The sequence below is a fragment of the Amblyomma mixtum genome, chromosome 7 (genome assembly GCF_055824585.1).
Source record: "Amblyomma mixtum isolate Tamu chromosome 7, ASM5582458v1, whole genome shotgun sequence".
Taxonomy (NCBI): Eukaryota; Metazoa; Arthropoda; class Arachnida; order Ixodida; family Ixodidae; genus Amblyomma; species Amblyomma mixtum.
The window spans coordinates 147,887,465-147,902,093 of NC_143018.1; the positions used below are offsets into that span (position 1 = coordinate 147,887,465).

The 14,629-nt window shown below is 49.4% G+C and overlaps 1 protein-coding gene across 3 annotated transcripts in view; it reads right to left on the bottom strand.

Moving 5' to 3' along the window:
* Positions 1–1,066: 1,066 nt before the first annotated feature.
* LOC149337815 (agrin-like) overlaps positions 1,067–14,629 on the bottom strand; it is a 353,629-nt gene continuing 340,066 nt past the window's right edge. For 2 of the 3 annotated variants that reach the window (XM_089553542.1, XM_089553544.1), the window contains exons 15-19: positions 14,166–14,183; positions 12,369–12,480; positions 9,083–9,468; positions 4,048–4,077; positions 1,067–2,061 (exon numbers count right to left, since the gene is read on the bottom strand). In XM_089553542.1, the coding sequence (XP_089409668.1) occupies positions 1,614–2,061; positions 4,048–4,077; positions 9,083–9,468; positions 12,369–12,480; positions 14,166–14,183 (994 nt within the window). In that variant the 3' untranslated portion in view covers positions 1,067–1,613. The remainder of the gene's footprint in view (positions 2,062–4,047; positions 4,078–9,082; positions 9,469–12,368; positions 12,481–14,165; positions 14,184–14,629) is intronic. The other variant, XM_089553543.1, reaches the window with a different exon arrangement.

Here is a 14,629-nt window from a genome sequence, read left to right on the forward strand (position 1 = left end):
TGTGCCAACTTCCAAACGCTATCGCATTCTTTTTTAAGAACGTTGTTAAGAAGGTCCCAAATCTTTAGAATCAACAATAGCGCACCACGTTGCTGCCTCTGTGAAGCGACGAACTGGACAAGTGGGCACTGCTGCTCGTTTCCAGTGTACACATGCCTTACCCCTTTAATAAGGTAAAGTAAAGGCTTTTAGCGCAAAACGACTAAGAAAGGACGGGGATAGAACACAGACACAAAGGAGCGCTACTCTCAACTAAATTTATTGCCAGATGAAACAGTCAATTTATACATTGGTTCCAGTACATAATCTGCTCACATTGCGAAGACTGCGTACATGCGCACACACCTGACGAAGCTGTCAATCACACATCTTGTAAGATAATATTATCTAATAATTTGTACTCGTTAGAGTACAACTTCACCGAGGGGCTGCTGACACACACAGATCCCTTCTTCCTGATGTGGAATGCCTCTGTCAACACCCTCTCGGTGAAGTTGTACTCTAACGAGTACAAATTATTAGATAGGATTATCTTACAACCTGTGTGATTGACAGCTTCGTCAGGTGTGTGCGCATGTACGCAGTCTTCGCAATGTGAGCAGATTATGTACTGGAACCAATGTATAAATTGATTGTTTCATCTGGCAATAAATTTAGTTGAGAGTAGCGCTCCTTTGTGTCTGTGTTCTGTCCCCGTCCTTTCTTAGTCGTTTTGCGCTAAAAGCCTTTACTTTGCCAATATGAACCAACTCGCCCAGCAGAACGTGTTACTGAACCCTTTAATAAGGCCTAACACACCTGTACACTAAATGTACCGCGAAGTGACATAATCGTAACGTATTCGAGGGTTCGACGGCATACCGTCTGGTCAGGAATCATGGCTTGATGAGATGCACTGGTGACTGACCATGGACAAACAAAGATGACGTTTCGGGAGCGCTACGGCTCCCTTGTTCACAATGAGCAACCGGCTGGACGTCCGGCTGCACGGCTGGACAAAAAGCCCCGGACGTCCAGCCGGTTGTGAACAGGGGAGCCGTAGCGCTCCCGAAACGTCCTTTGTGTTTGACCATGGTCAGTGACCAGTGAACCTCATCAAGCCACAATCGTAACTGCAGTCGTCCTATGAAGTGTGAATTTTGCGAGGTATCCATTCACTCTACGTAAGGAAGCCCTTCTGCGCTTTTGCTAGCAGGCCTGTTTTATGCGAGTAAAACTGATGCCGACATCGAGGATGGAAACACTGCGAACACTCGGGCCACTGGGAACTGTACTGTGAAGCTTGGCTTGGCTTTTACATTTCGCCACAGATGCCACCAGAACCAACGCTACTACGCTGACAAGATAATCGTTGTTAGTCATCTGTACCTGTACATTACGTGATCTTTATAAGGTTGTCCGCGCCAAATAAAGATCGTTAAGTGGAAGTTTAGCGCTTGCGTTGTGTCCCTTCAATTTTGTGAGCTGTGGATCCCCATGTTGACTACCCACTAGCCCGAACCCTGACCCTCCTACGCTCCTGCCTCGAGCAGCCAACGTCCGCGCCTTTCCTCTGCCCGTCACTCGCTCTATGCCGCCTCGGGGTGCCCGGATCGCCGCTTCCCGCTCTCTCTTCACGTGGCGTCATCTGCGCAGGCCGGGCCCGCGAGCGCCAGTTCCCTGCCGTCCACGGTGGCGTCGCGGATGCAGCCGACGAAGCCGAGGTAGAGCGCGGCCGGAAGCCCCGGCGGCAGCTTGGGGCATCCGCCCAGCCAGAGCAGGCCGTCCGTGTTGAGCTGCGTGGCTCCGGGCGCCGCGCTGGCGCTCAGCGGCTTGGCTCCGTCCACGAGCAGTGTGGCCAGGCGGCCCTGACGTTGTAGCCGCGCTGTGTGCCAGTGGCCGTCGTCCAGGCGGGCCTCGGACCACAGTTCCTGGCGCCTGGCGCCGAGGTCGTAGGAGACCAGCAGCCGGCCCTGGTCCAACGCCAGCGCCATGTGGTCCCCGCGACCGCCCGTCCAGAGGAGCAGGCCTCGGGGCTCTCGGGTGCGGAAACGCACTTCGACCTCGTTCTCTGGGGCACCCCTGCAGTTAGGTGTTTTTCAAAAATTTTAGTTATTTTCTTTATTTTCAATTCTGCAGCCTTAGCAGGTGGGCATACACAACAGTTACACTGAGACAATAACTACATCGCACAACACAAGGAAATTTCACAATGCAGCAAGAACACATGCCAAGATGAATCTGGTAGACCAGTGGTTCATTTGCCTACCTGAGGACAAACTATGTACAATCGGCTCCAGACAAGGTTACCATATGAAGTGATCAAACACGGCTAACAGAGAACAACATGCACGTAAAAACGAAAATAACAAATGAAAGAAAAAACCTTGGCGCTCATGACAAGATGCGTATATGATGGAAACAATAATAATACTGAAGGATACCGGACAAACGAACCCAGAAAGACAAACTACGACTACGCAAGGGGTGATGCACTGACTTAACACGAGAAGAAAATACCACGGAAACATGGATTATGCAGATTTTGAAGAAGTCCACGTGGAATGAGAAGTCGATATGTTTCTCTGTGTTTTTCGGTATAATTTCTCCATGATTTCTATATGACGCGAATGATGCCATACGGAGTTCGTATGAATTTAGCCTCACTACATGTACCTGACAACTCAATACAATAAGGAACGGTATCAGCAGGGAGACCCGGTCTCGCTACTTAGCGAGACCGGGTCACCGTCTGTTTATTCACCGTCTGTTTATACGAGGTATTCCGACACGCGGATTGAGAACAGTTGAGGATATGAGTTAATGGAGAATCAGTATTCAGCCATCCGCTCATGACATTGCCTCGCTAAGCCACTCAGGAGATGGATCGCAAAGCGTGATCAACGACTGAGGCAGGTAGAGCAGAATGGTTGGTCTAAAAATTAACATTCAGAAAGCCAAAGTAATGTGAAACAGTCCTGCTATTGAACTGCAGTTCTTAACAGGTAGCAAGGTGCTGACAGTGGTAAGGGAATACGCCTACTTAGGGCATGTAGTGTAGAACTTCTTGCTGGGCGAGTTGGTGCGTAGCTTTCTCGGGAGGGCGTTGCGCACACGAACAAACATACACAGGAAAGAGCAGAAGAGAGAAAGAGCGCGAATGATAGAGCGCAAAAGACAAAAGAAGATAGAGCGCAAAAGACAGAGCGCAGGGCATGTAGTGACCGCTGATCCAGATCCCGAGAGGGAAATAACTAGAAGGATAAGAATGGGGTGGAGCGCATATGGCAGGTTCTCTCAGACCATGAATGGCAGTTTACCAATATGCCTCAAGACAAAAGTATACAACGGCTGTATCTTGCCGGTACTCACCTGTCTCTTTCTTGTAAGGGTAACGGAGTGGATTCCAAGGGAAGGGAAGCCTAGCAGGGGGTGGCAGAATGTTAGGGGGGCGGATGAGATTGAGAAATTTGCGGGAATACGGGGACCGCAACTGGCGAAGGACAGGTCTAATTGGAGAGACATGGGAGAGGCCTTTGGCCAAATAAGACGTGGTGGTGGTTGGGACTCAGCTTAGAGGTGGGTGGATGGACAGCCAAGAGGGCGCTGAGGAGCTGGATTCGATCTCCGCAGCTACAAACAGACGCCGGCATTTTCGCATTTGACACTGGTGGTGCTTTCGCAGTGAAGCAATGCTAAAGAAACCACTGGTTAGGGAGGGGCAACTAAAAGAATAAACTTGCTCAAATGGATTGAAGAAGAAAAACGCAAGAAACGTGAGGACAGGACAGAGCGCTCTGTCCTGTCCTCACGTCTCTTGCTGTTTCTTCTTCAATCCCTTCGCGGAAGCTTTTTCCTTTAGTTGCTGTTATGAACCAACTCGCCCAGACGAAACTGCTTAGAGAGGGGGCAGCTTCCCAGGAGTAATTTACCGCAGCGCATTACACTCGTTCCCCGGCTTCATGCTCTTGTGTGGTATGACTAGATTTGATCTAAGTGAAGTTTAAAAGAATCTGTTCGATAGAACAGGACCTGTAAGCCTGAAAACTTTTGATGCCGTTCACTCACCCTAAAGGTTCTTCATCTTCGCCAGGCTCCCTGCAGCAAGGAAACAAAAAGAGATCTTATCAAATCAGATCAAATTAAATCAAATTTTATTCCGCAACCAAAAAAAGTTACGAGGAGGGCAGGTAAAAGCTGTGGGAAACAGCTTGAGTAGCCCTGACTCCCTAAGCATGCGGGGCAGCAGAGATGCGTGCGGCTAAGGTAGTACAATGCACTTGGACAAAACTCATACATAAGTTAAGCAAAATCGCTTGAAACTGGAAAGCACCAGGCAGAAAAAAAAGGCACTGTATGGCATCATTATACAAACATTTCACACAGTTCTTTTAGTGATATACCAGATATATCAATGTTACTTTCTTTCAATACGCGATTTAGAAGTGTGGGCAGTAGAAATTTCAGCGTATGATTTCCATATTTTGTTCTGCATTTGGCCACATACCACACTTCGGGGTGGCAAACATTATAAACAGGGAAGTTTTCCGCTAGCCGGGTTAAGCTTGTTATGGCATCATTATACGTGGAAAAACGAAAGAGAGATTAGACCATTTTCCGATAATTCATTTTCTGGTATATGAGCAATTTCTGTTGGGACAAAATCCCACAAAGATATGGTTCTGTAATCTAACAAAAGTTCAACACCAGAAAATAGTGCAACAAATGGCTTTATCTTTTCCGTTTCTGGTTGTTTTGCTCATGGAGACAGATTTAGAGATGCAGACACATAGAAAATCAGTAAATGTGCGATATCCACAGGCGGTAAGGAGCCTGCTAAGAAACGGCGCTTGCTTTGAGGAAATGTATGTTGCGAGCAGTCAACGCTGGGGTCCGACGCCCATTCTTTGTCGTCGTGTTGCGTGGTGCTGCACGCCACGGAAATTTGTCGCCCCGCAAAAGGTGCACGGAAAACGGCCAGCCTCGCCGACGCTGACAGACGGATTTCGATTTCAGCAAGCGGCACACCGCGAAGCCAGCTCTGTCGCATGAGCTCGCGACGTACGGGAAGCGGCCGTCAGAGGCTATGCAGTAAAACGGAAAAGTTAAATATTTTGGCGTCATTTCAAACTACGGCACGGAAAGCCGCCTAATGTTGCGCTACCCTTTGAAGCGCGCAAGAAGATCGTGAGATTTGACCGAAAACACAGTGGCATGCGAGTTTTTATCCCCATGCCTGCTTTGCAGCATTTTCTATCCATAGCTGAGCAGCTGTCGTGTTTCAAGCAAGCCCAGCGGATTCGCTAGGCTGCATCCTGCTTGCGTTCATGCACCTAAAACCGATGTTCATTTGGCGCAGCACATTTCTAGCAACAGTGGTTGCGCACCACTTTTGCACTTATGCCAGCGAAATGCACGGTTTTCTTCCCCATTTCAGATCGTTCTCACGGCGAACGCACAATCCGTGGGTAACAGGGCGGCTGCCCTGGGCGGATGCCCACCGGACAGGTTTATTCCAGCCAGGCGAGTACCGGCACGAGACACGTGCCAGCCGCAGCGAGCCTCGTGCGCGCGTGCAGCCAAGCTGACCCACCTAGTCAGTGCATGTGGCTACTGCCTACAACATCCACTACTGCGGACTTAATTTCTGAGACAGGCACTGACAATGCCTGAGAAGCATCACAAGACAACAACAGAGGCAGCCTGACAACAAGAGGACTGCAGAGCTCCGACCGTAGAAAGGCAATCCGTATTAGCATTACTATAATACCGTGGAAGACACGGAAGATACGGGGTCACCATACGGGCTACTCTGACATGCATATGGGCATGTCACCGTTCATACCGTTGTATGAATGTGTTTATCTTATTTATTATGTTGTAATGGCTCTTAGATGAGCCACAGGCATTTTCAAGCTATTTTCTTTAGCTTTTGCCCTGTGGCTCATTCTAAAGAATGTGCATATTTTTGAAATAAAGTTTGGATTCAATTCAAATTCATACGGAAAAGACTATTTCACACGAAATCCGCCTGACGGCATGTACAGACGGCAAAATGCTTGCCTCGAAGACGTTCTTGGCATGTTTCGGGCTGAATACGCGATATCTGGCGGTAACATTTGGTTAAAAATGGTCTGGACGTAAGCGTGTCCAGTTAAATTCATAGGATTTCATCGTAATTTTCTACCTTAGCAGAGTGGTTTCTTGGGCGCAGGTATATTTCAATTTTCTACCTTCCTGGTCGCAGCGGCTTTTGGAGCTGCGGAAATCACAGTTCGGTCGTTCTAGAGATGTGTTTTGCCCTCTGTACGTCATGTGGAAATCATGTTGGAACTACTCGGAAATAAGAAATCTATACGGAAAATACCAGGTGTTTAAACGTTTTTGGCGGCATAATAACAGCAGGAGACCTATTTGCTGGGCCATTTGATTCATGACTCATAAATAACAGCGCGACAGACGGAACAACCTGTATGTCAAGCTGTTATTCATAAATGTGATAATATACCACTGTTGGCGCACGCCAGTAAAGAGGCAAATCATAACTCTTAAACTGATTCAGTAAGTTCAAATAGTTAACATCTTAACTATTGCATTTAGGCGCCTGAATGCAAATAGCGGATTGTAGCTGGCCACTAGTAATAGCCATATCAGTTTTTAGAATTTCGAAAACGCGATTACTTTCCCTGCTGTGTCTGAACAAATTCAGACCATTAATCGCGCGATTTGAAAATCGCGCGTCTGCGGTGCGTGCTCAGCGACGCCCGTCAAACTGCTTCAGCCCGTTGCACAAACACCTCATGGCCTTCTTTGCTCAGCTTCGGCTGGAGCATTGAGGAGCGTGTTAAGCGTCGCAGCACTGGCCAAACAGAGAAGGTCACGTGACATGTGCGGCACAGTGTGACGCGGTTCGATGGACAGAGCGCACACAGCGCACCGTATATGCGCGATTTTAATTTGCGCCAGAAGCGGCTAAAATCAGCCGAGCCACAGCAGGGGAAGTAATCGCGTTTTCGAAATTCTAAGAACATTAACTGTTGGCCAGTTAGAACTCTCTCATTCCAACCGGGCGCCAGTGTGTAATTGTTAAAAAGTAAACAATTAGAATTTAGGAAATCACTGTACTAACATTATTCGTCTTTTATCTGGTGCCCAAACGACACACACACTGGTGCAGCCAAGGCTGCTTATAACGAAGTTCACGGGGAAGGCCACCGCTTTTATAGTATCCAATATTGCTAGTAAACAGAGTTCCCTTACGCGTGAAAAAAAAAAAAGCAAAGTCCGACAAACGTGGCTTTTAATTCTATTGGTTATGGTTTATTGGGGTTTAACGACCCGAAGCGACTCAGGCTATGAGGGCCGCCGTAGTGAAGGGCTTCGGAAATTTCGACCACCTGGGGTTCTTTAACGTGCACTGACATCGCACAGCACTCGGGCCGCTAGAATTTCGCCTTCATCGAAATTTGGCCGCCGCGGCCGGGATCGAACCCGTGTCTTTCGGGTCAGCAGCCGAGCACCGTAACCACTGAGTCACCGCGGCAGGCCCTTTTATTTCTATAAAGAGTGAGTCGTGCGGGTTCACTGATTCAAAGCAGACCCCCTATCAAGCTGCCTTCGAGGGTCTCGAGCGCTATCATGTTCTTGCGCCGAGGCCTTTACTGCGAACTACCTAATCGCAGTTGAAGCGTGAACGGCGGCTGGGGGGGGGGGGGGGGGGGGGGGCATATTTTTGTCGGTCGGGGAGTGCTCGTACTTCGCGTACGCTAGCTTCGTTAGACGACGTTTACATCAGCCCCGACGAAGCCGCAAATTCACATTCATCTCACCTTACGGGTTTTCGATAACGTTACCTGTCGTTGGGCCTATTCAATGACGAAGTTAGCTCAGTGCACTTGCGCACAGAACGTATCGGTTACGCTGGATGCGAGCTGTGTGCATGCGGTAGCAGCACTAAATCGGGAGAGCTGAGTAGGAAGGCGACGCATGCCAGTTGACCAGCGACGCCAGCAAGGCTTTCGAACGTCTCAAATCGCTCCCCTGATCGTGGGTGAGTGCGTTTTCGACGCAGCCCGTCTCGGACCGACCGCGCCTCTACTAAGTTAGACGCTTTGCCCAGTCGGCACACATGCAAGAAATAATAAACATTGTAGGCCGCGGGCTCGGCTGGCGGTTACCTAAGGATTGAATGCAGTCTATTTAATTCTTTCGCCATGCTCTTAAAGGCACGGAGGATGAGACAGACAATGCGCTCTCGGGGCATCGTTGAAGAGCTAGCTTTTCAACAGTGGTCGAGGTTTTCTATAACCTAATGGTGCAGGCAAAGTTGTTCGTTGTATCTGGAATGCATTGCCGTTGCCTAGATACATATTTTGAACGCAGCACCGCCCTCGTTCCTAACGAGCGAGTGTTCGTTATATCTGGGCCCATTATAAGTGGGCTCGTCTGTGTGCCGCAGAAAGGGTCTGTTTATCCCAGAAAACTAGATTTTCTTTTGGAGAGGGCTTAGACTGCGACGAAGAATAGGGTGGGAACTGGCGTGCCTTATTTGCTTAGTGCGAGCGTGCTCTGGAAAGCATATGTATTGTGTATTACGGCGAAAGCCTTTAATGCCTGATAGTGTCGTTAGCAGCTATGTTGGCTGATTTGTCCGCATTTCGGCATCCCTACTTTAGAAGAAACTGCGTCGAGGCTGGGAATCGAACCAGGGCATTTGAAGCGGAGACGCACCACTGCGCCACGAGGGCTCAAGGTTAGAGCATGAATAAAGGCGCATTTAGTGAATGCATGGGTGTCATAAAAAAATAAATAAAGGAAGGAAAAATAAGAATGAGAAAAGAAAAATAATGAACAATAAGAATAAGAAGAGAAACAAATAAAAACAAAATAAAAGATATGAAAAATAAAAATAAAAAAACAATAAACAATAACCATCAAAAAAGCAAAAATAAAAATAAATTGGAGGAAATAAAATATGAAAAATAAAAACAAACAGTGCACAAGGAAAGGCTTTCGCCTTGCAGCACTCTAGAGAGCCAAAGTGCTCCCTGAATTTTTCTACCTCATGGACTCTATATTGCGGCAGGGATCGAGGGAGTCTCACCTGGCGCCGTGCCTGAAGTGCAGGAAGGAGGTCCCCCGGAAGGCCACGGGCCTCCTCTGGGCCTCGTCGAAGGCGAGCTCGCACAGGGTTCCCCCGAAGCGGGCGGGGCAGAGGCACGAGTGGGCGGCCAGCTGCGGCAGGCAGATGCCGCCGTTCAGGCAGGGTCCCCCCCCGCCCAGGCACGGGGGCCCCCGGTGCTCGGAGGCGCGCTCCGAGGCGGCCGCGCGGCCCACCAGGTCCGTCCAGGCGTCCCCGTTGAGCACCAGACGCTGCAGCGCCCCGTCCAGGCCGGGCGAGCGGGGCCCCGCGTCGGCGCTCATCGCGGCCTCTGGCGGCAGCCCGCCAAGGAACAACGGCTGCTCCAGGTTTAGTTCGCTCAGCGGGCCCTGTGTGCGAATGTGTGCACGCACGCATGCATGATGTAGCAGAAGGGTAACAAAGCCGTTCGCTTTTGAGGGCCCCCTCTGCTACTCTCCGCCCACATCGATGCAACTATCTCTCGGCGGGGGAATGCTCCGCTAGTTGCAGCCGACAGAGACCTCACGTAATAAGGGAGTAATTACTCGTTGACATTCACCCGAACGCAGCCATACCTCTTCAAAGGAGAGCTATACAGCTTTCCCAGAAACTTCGCAGCTAAAGAAAAATTCGTCCTGGTCCGGGGTTCGAACCCAGGACCACCACTTCACCGGAGCAGTTGCTCTAACAACGGAGCTAACCGGGACGGCAAGCTTATGGTAGGGCGAGAGCGAATTTATCAATAACTCGAAGTGGGAACAGTGTTGGTCAAATGTTTACGGGAATCCCCCAAGGTGGAGTAATTTCCCGCTTCTAGTTGCTGTCCCACCCATTTGCTGTCCCACGCGTGTGGGCAACTCGGTTGCGCGAGACACATGCCCTGACCTGACTCTCGTTACGAACACCAGGGAGGCCATCTGGGAGAACCTGGGGCACACTCTTGGTAGCGGTAACTGCCTTCTCCGGATCGCTCTTCTGGCGAAGGCGGCTCGCAAAAAGTGGGGCCACGCTAAATTAACCGATTGGCATAAGTTTCGAACACAGGAGACACCGCCCGTCCTCCTTTTCGGCGGATATGCGGAGTGGGAAAAGCAGTTGAACACAATACAGAGACAACACGCCACGATACATCACACCACCGGAGAGATCCCTGCAGTGGACAGTCACCTCCTGTCAATACGACCCACTGCCATGCGCCACCGCGAGAAGGCCTTGCTTGTCCTCGATATTAAGGGGGCCTTTGACAACGTCCGTCATGGCAGCATCCTGGCCAACTGGAGGCAGCCCTGCTCAACTACTCGGGGCTGGAGTCTCAAAGGGGTCTAGTCCAACGGGCGCGAGTAGCGGCCTCGTCCAGCGGTGTGCCAGATTAAGGACTGGAACCATGCAAAGGGCCATTTTTGGCTTGTAAACCGTCGTTTCACTGCATTGTTTTCACCACTCCGAACACCGAATCAGCGCAAGCCAACGGCGTCCTGAAATAAAGATGCTGACCATCTGACTCGAGACATTTAACGAGAACAAAAAGTGGGCTAGATGGTGTAGACATTATAGGTAGGCAGCGCGAAAAGACAGGATAAAGGGGGAGACGAGAGACAACACAAGCGCAGTGTTGTATTTGCGCCAGGCAGGTCGAAACAGCACAAAACACTAAAAAACGAAAGAAAACACCCAAAAGCCTCCAATGGCCATCCTTTACGAAATGTCCGTAGATCATTCCCTAGTTGTTCAATAAACGTTTCATCTCTCTCTGTGCTTCTCTCTCTCTGAGGAAGCAATGGCAAATTCGATAAGATCTGAACGTGCGGCATTCCTCGGCGCGAAACCACTAGCGTGAAATGCTTAGCAAACATTGGTTGTCCCGGTTTGTTTAGAGCGCGGCTCTTAGGCGCTCGTCCTCCGGTTCAGAGGCGTGCCTCGCCGTCGTAGTCGATGATGAAAGCTGGCGATAGCGAAGAGAGCGCAAGGAAGAAAGCGGAGGATGAGGGTGCGGCAGTAGCGCGGCGGTGATCCGCGACGTAGCGCACGGCGTTGCCTGTTCGCCGATGACGTCATCAGTAAGGTATGCGTCGTTCGCCAGAGGTGGCGCCAGAGTAGCGCGGGCTGTAAACGCTCTGGCCGATCGCCCGAGGCTACCCAAAGTGAAGCTCATCGGCGGCACAACACAGTGCATTCTGCCCGAATCGAAGCCTCCTTTCGGTACTGCATGTTCTGGATGAGATCGCCTACGCATCAAGGACCACAGGAGCCGCGCTAAAATTTGCTTTGCCGAGAAGCGTAGTCGTCGGCTATCTTTTTTATTTTGCACCCTCTAAGCCGGACAACGAATTGATGAGTACAAGTTAACGTAAGGGATTTCACGCAGAGGGACCTTCGCACGCGTTCGCGTTCAGATCCAATGTGTTCTCCATTCATCCGCCGTCTGACATGAGCACCGCTCACGCAGCGCCAGACACGAGGAAACCTCTTCGCTCATGTCATCTGGTGCTTTGCCAACTCCCTGGCTTCCCTTTGAATGCATGCGCCTATGTAGAGTAGAGGTAGCGCGCATGCTTCAGGGCACGCTGCCGTCACGCCACGCTTGGCCATGACGTCTGGTCTGATGCTGCTCGCACCGCGCCTGGTGGTCGAGGCTGTGAACCTCTGGCGTCACGCGGCCGAGCAGCTACCCCCTTCTCCCCGGGTTGTTATCCTCTGCGCGGTTACGCTATGGGCTGCAGCTGTCGGGGTAGCTACCGTGTTAACCACCCAAGCCTCCAGTCCATGCTGAAGCTGTGCTCGAGGAGGGCTCAAGTTGACAGCTGCAGCTGCAAAGGTATTGTGAGATTGACTGTTAACTAGTGGATGCGCGCAGGCACTCACGCAAGCACGCAAGCACGCACGCGCACACACACACGCACACCCTCCACGCACATGCACACACACGCGCACGCACACCGAAGCACTGCAGGGCAGGGGACAATGGAGCGAAAACATGGCTTGTTCGTGCATGGTCGAAGAAAATAAAAGCTGCAGCGCAGCTGTTCTAACGCTGTGGAACTCGTGCTGTTTGTGTCTGTTACGTTGTCTGGTCTTCTGCTGTGATAAAGTTTTTTTTTGTGCGAATAACAGAAAACCAGCGTAGCAGCGCCGGTCCATGATTCGACTCAGGCGTGACACTCCAATTACGCCCTCGTGGCGTCAAGCAGTAGCGTCTCTGCCAACGCTCTCAGCATGTGTGCATGCACGAGAACTGCAGACATGAGGCAGTATAACCGAAAGCACTTACGCTCGATTCTCCGTGTACCGTGGGGCCGTTGTCGAGCTGCAGGGAGCCTTCTCTCCGAGTGCGTGTGACGCGCACAACGTGCCACTCGTTCAGCGTCACTTCGTTCGGGGAACTGTGGGCGGAGAAGACGTCGGGTGAGACACACAGAACTGCGGCGACTTCCTAATAGCCTCATTCTTGTTGTGCGTTTCTTCCGGGAGTGACTAGACACCTGGAGCACAAAGTTTTTTTTCTCGCGTTGTAAAGAAGCGCTTCCTTGAACACAGAGAAAGGATGCGTAAAGCCGCAGGGTAACTAATCCGCGTGTTTTGCCTGAACAGAGATCGTTTACGCCAAATATTGCAATATGGCCGTAAAGAGAACGAGTGCCAGAATATACTACGGAGCGACCGGTCGAATGTACCGAGCACACTTGCAAGAATTTGGACTTTCCCGGAAACGCTCAACAGCACATCGGACGCTTAGGAGAAGTGAATTTGCCATCAGCCGACAGTAATAAAATTCCAGTAAGGCAGGGAGACACGATCTCTCCCCTGCTATTCACTGTCTTTTAGCAGGAGGAATTCGGAGGGCTGGATTAGGACAAACATGAGTGAAGAGCTAATGGAGAGTATATTGGTAATCTGCAATTCGCTGATGACACTGCCTTGCTATGTCACTCTGGGGACCAACTGCAAGATATGAACAATGCCTTATACACGCAAAGCAGAAGAATGGGTAGGAAGAGGGCAGCGTGGATAAGGTATCAAACCCAGTTGAATCACATCCTAGTCGAAATCAAGAAAAATAATTGGTCTTGGGTAGAGCATGCAGTGGGCGCAGTCAAGGTGCTCTTGATGATACATAATCACCCCTTTGGCCTCAATTCTGTGAATGCGGATGTAGTTTTCTTTCGCTGCTGACTGTATTGCTCTTCAACGCACACATTGCTGGCTTTACGCCAAAATGCTGGATTTACGTACACAGTGATGGTATTACGAATGCTGGCTAAAACAGAAGCGACTCAAGCTTGATTTCGCTCAACGTTCGCGATGTGACGAATACGCCTTCGTTTCTAGGCTCCGCCGGCGTGTCCAGTTCCTTGCGTTGCGAGTACAGCGGCCTCTGTCAAAGGCGACTGTTATGTTCTTCTGCAACTTTATGTTATTTACGTTGTTGCTTGTTTACGGTTGCTCGGTTTGCATAACAAACAGCTGCACAACCTCTGAATGTTTAAGACACTGCGTGCGCAAGTGTCTTGACCGACCAGAAAGGAAGCCTTCTGGTGTACCAGTATTAGACTTCATAGCACATGCTGGCTCGCAATGTTTCCAAAATAATGCGAGCAGCGTGTCTTCACACATCTAGGTTGCCCAATAGAAACGTTAACACGATTAAAATAAATTTGTTGCTTGCCACTACGGTGCTGATCGTTGCTCAAACATGTAAAGGAAAAATCTATTAAAAACTAAAGATAGAAAGGCCTCTATGCAGGCTGCTAAAATACTCTTAGGAGCTGTGTATTCTAGCCATGAGTATTTTATGCAATGTGGCGAACTGCTCGACGGAGACCATGTATTTTATTAAATTATACTCTGCATCCGAAACCGAAATGAAGCAAGCAGAAGATCAATGCTCTACTTAACAAGCTATCGTTGTTTCAGCAACTGCTTCGAATACTGCTTCGGATAATTGGGGTGCTGTATTAATAAGAACAGAATTATACAGAATTGTACTGCGTATCTGTGTAAACGTCCTTTTTAGAATTGAAAAGGTTTTACTTGTACGCAATATAAATGCAGCCAAAAGCATACTTACACAAGCAGCACAGATCCACTGAAGCATGAAAGAAGACAGTTGAAAACTGCTTTACCACACGCTTGCTGTTTTTCTGGCATGTTATCGACATCATTAATGTAAGTTCAAGTTAGCCAGAGAAAACAGCTCTGTTATATTATTTACATCGCTGAGGCAGAAAATGAACATAGTGATCACAAGAGTATTATGCCATGTTTTTGAACGATAACCCTTATTACAGATTAATAGACCAAATGCGACTGATATTAATCACCCTGCATCAGCATAAGTTCTGGATTACTTTGATTAGCATAGAATACGTAATAATACGGAATACGGATATTTTTTCCATAGCACTGAGTTTATAAATCAACATCTTGAACTCCCATACATCAAAGAGAAAACACACAAAACTTGTGGGTAGCGAAGTGCGCAGTATTCTAGATTTGAGAATAAACAGCCTAAACTCATTGCTGAATTCAGAT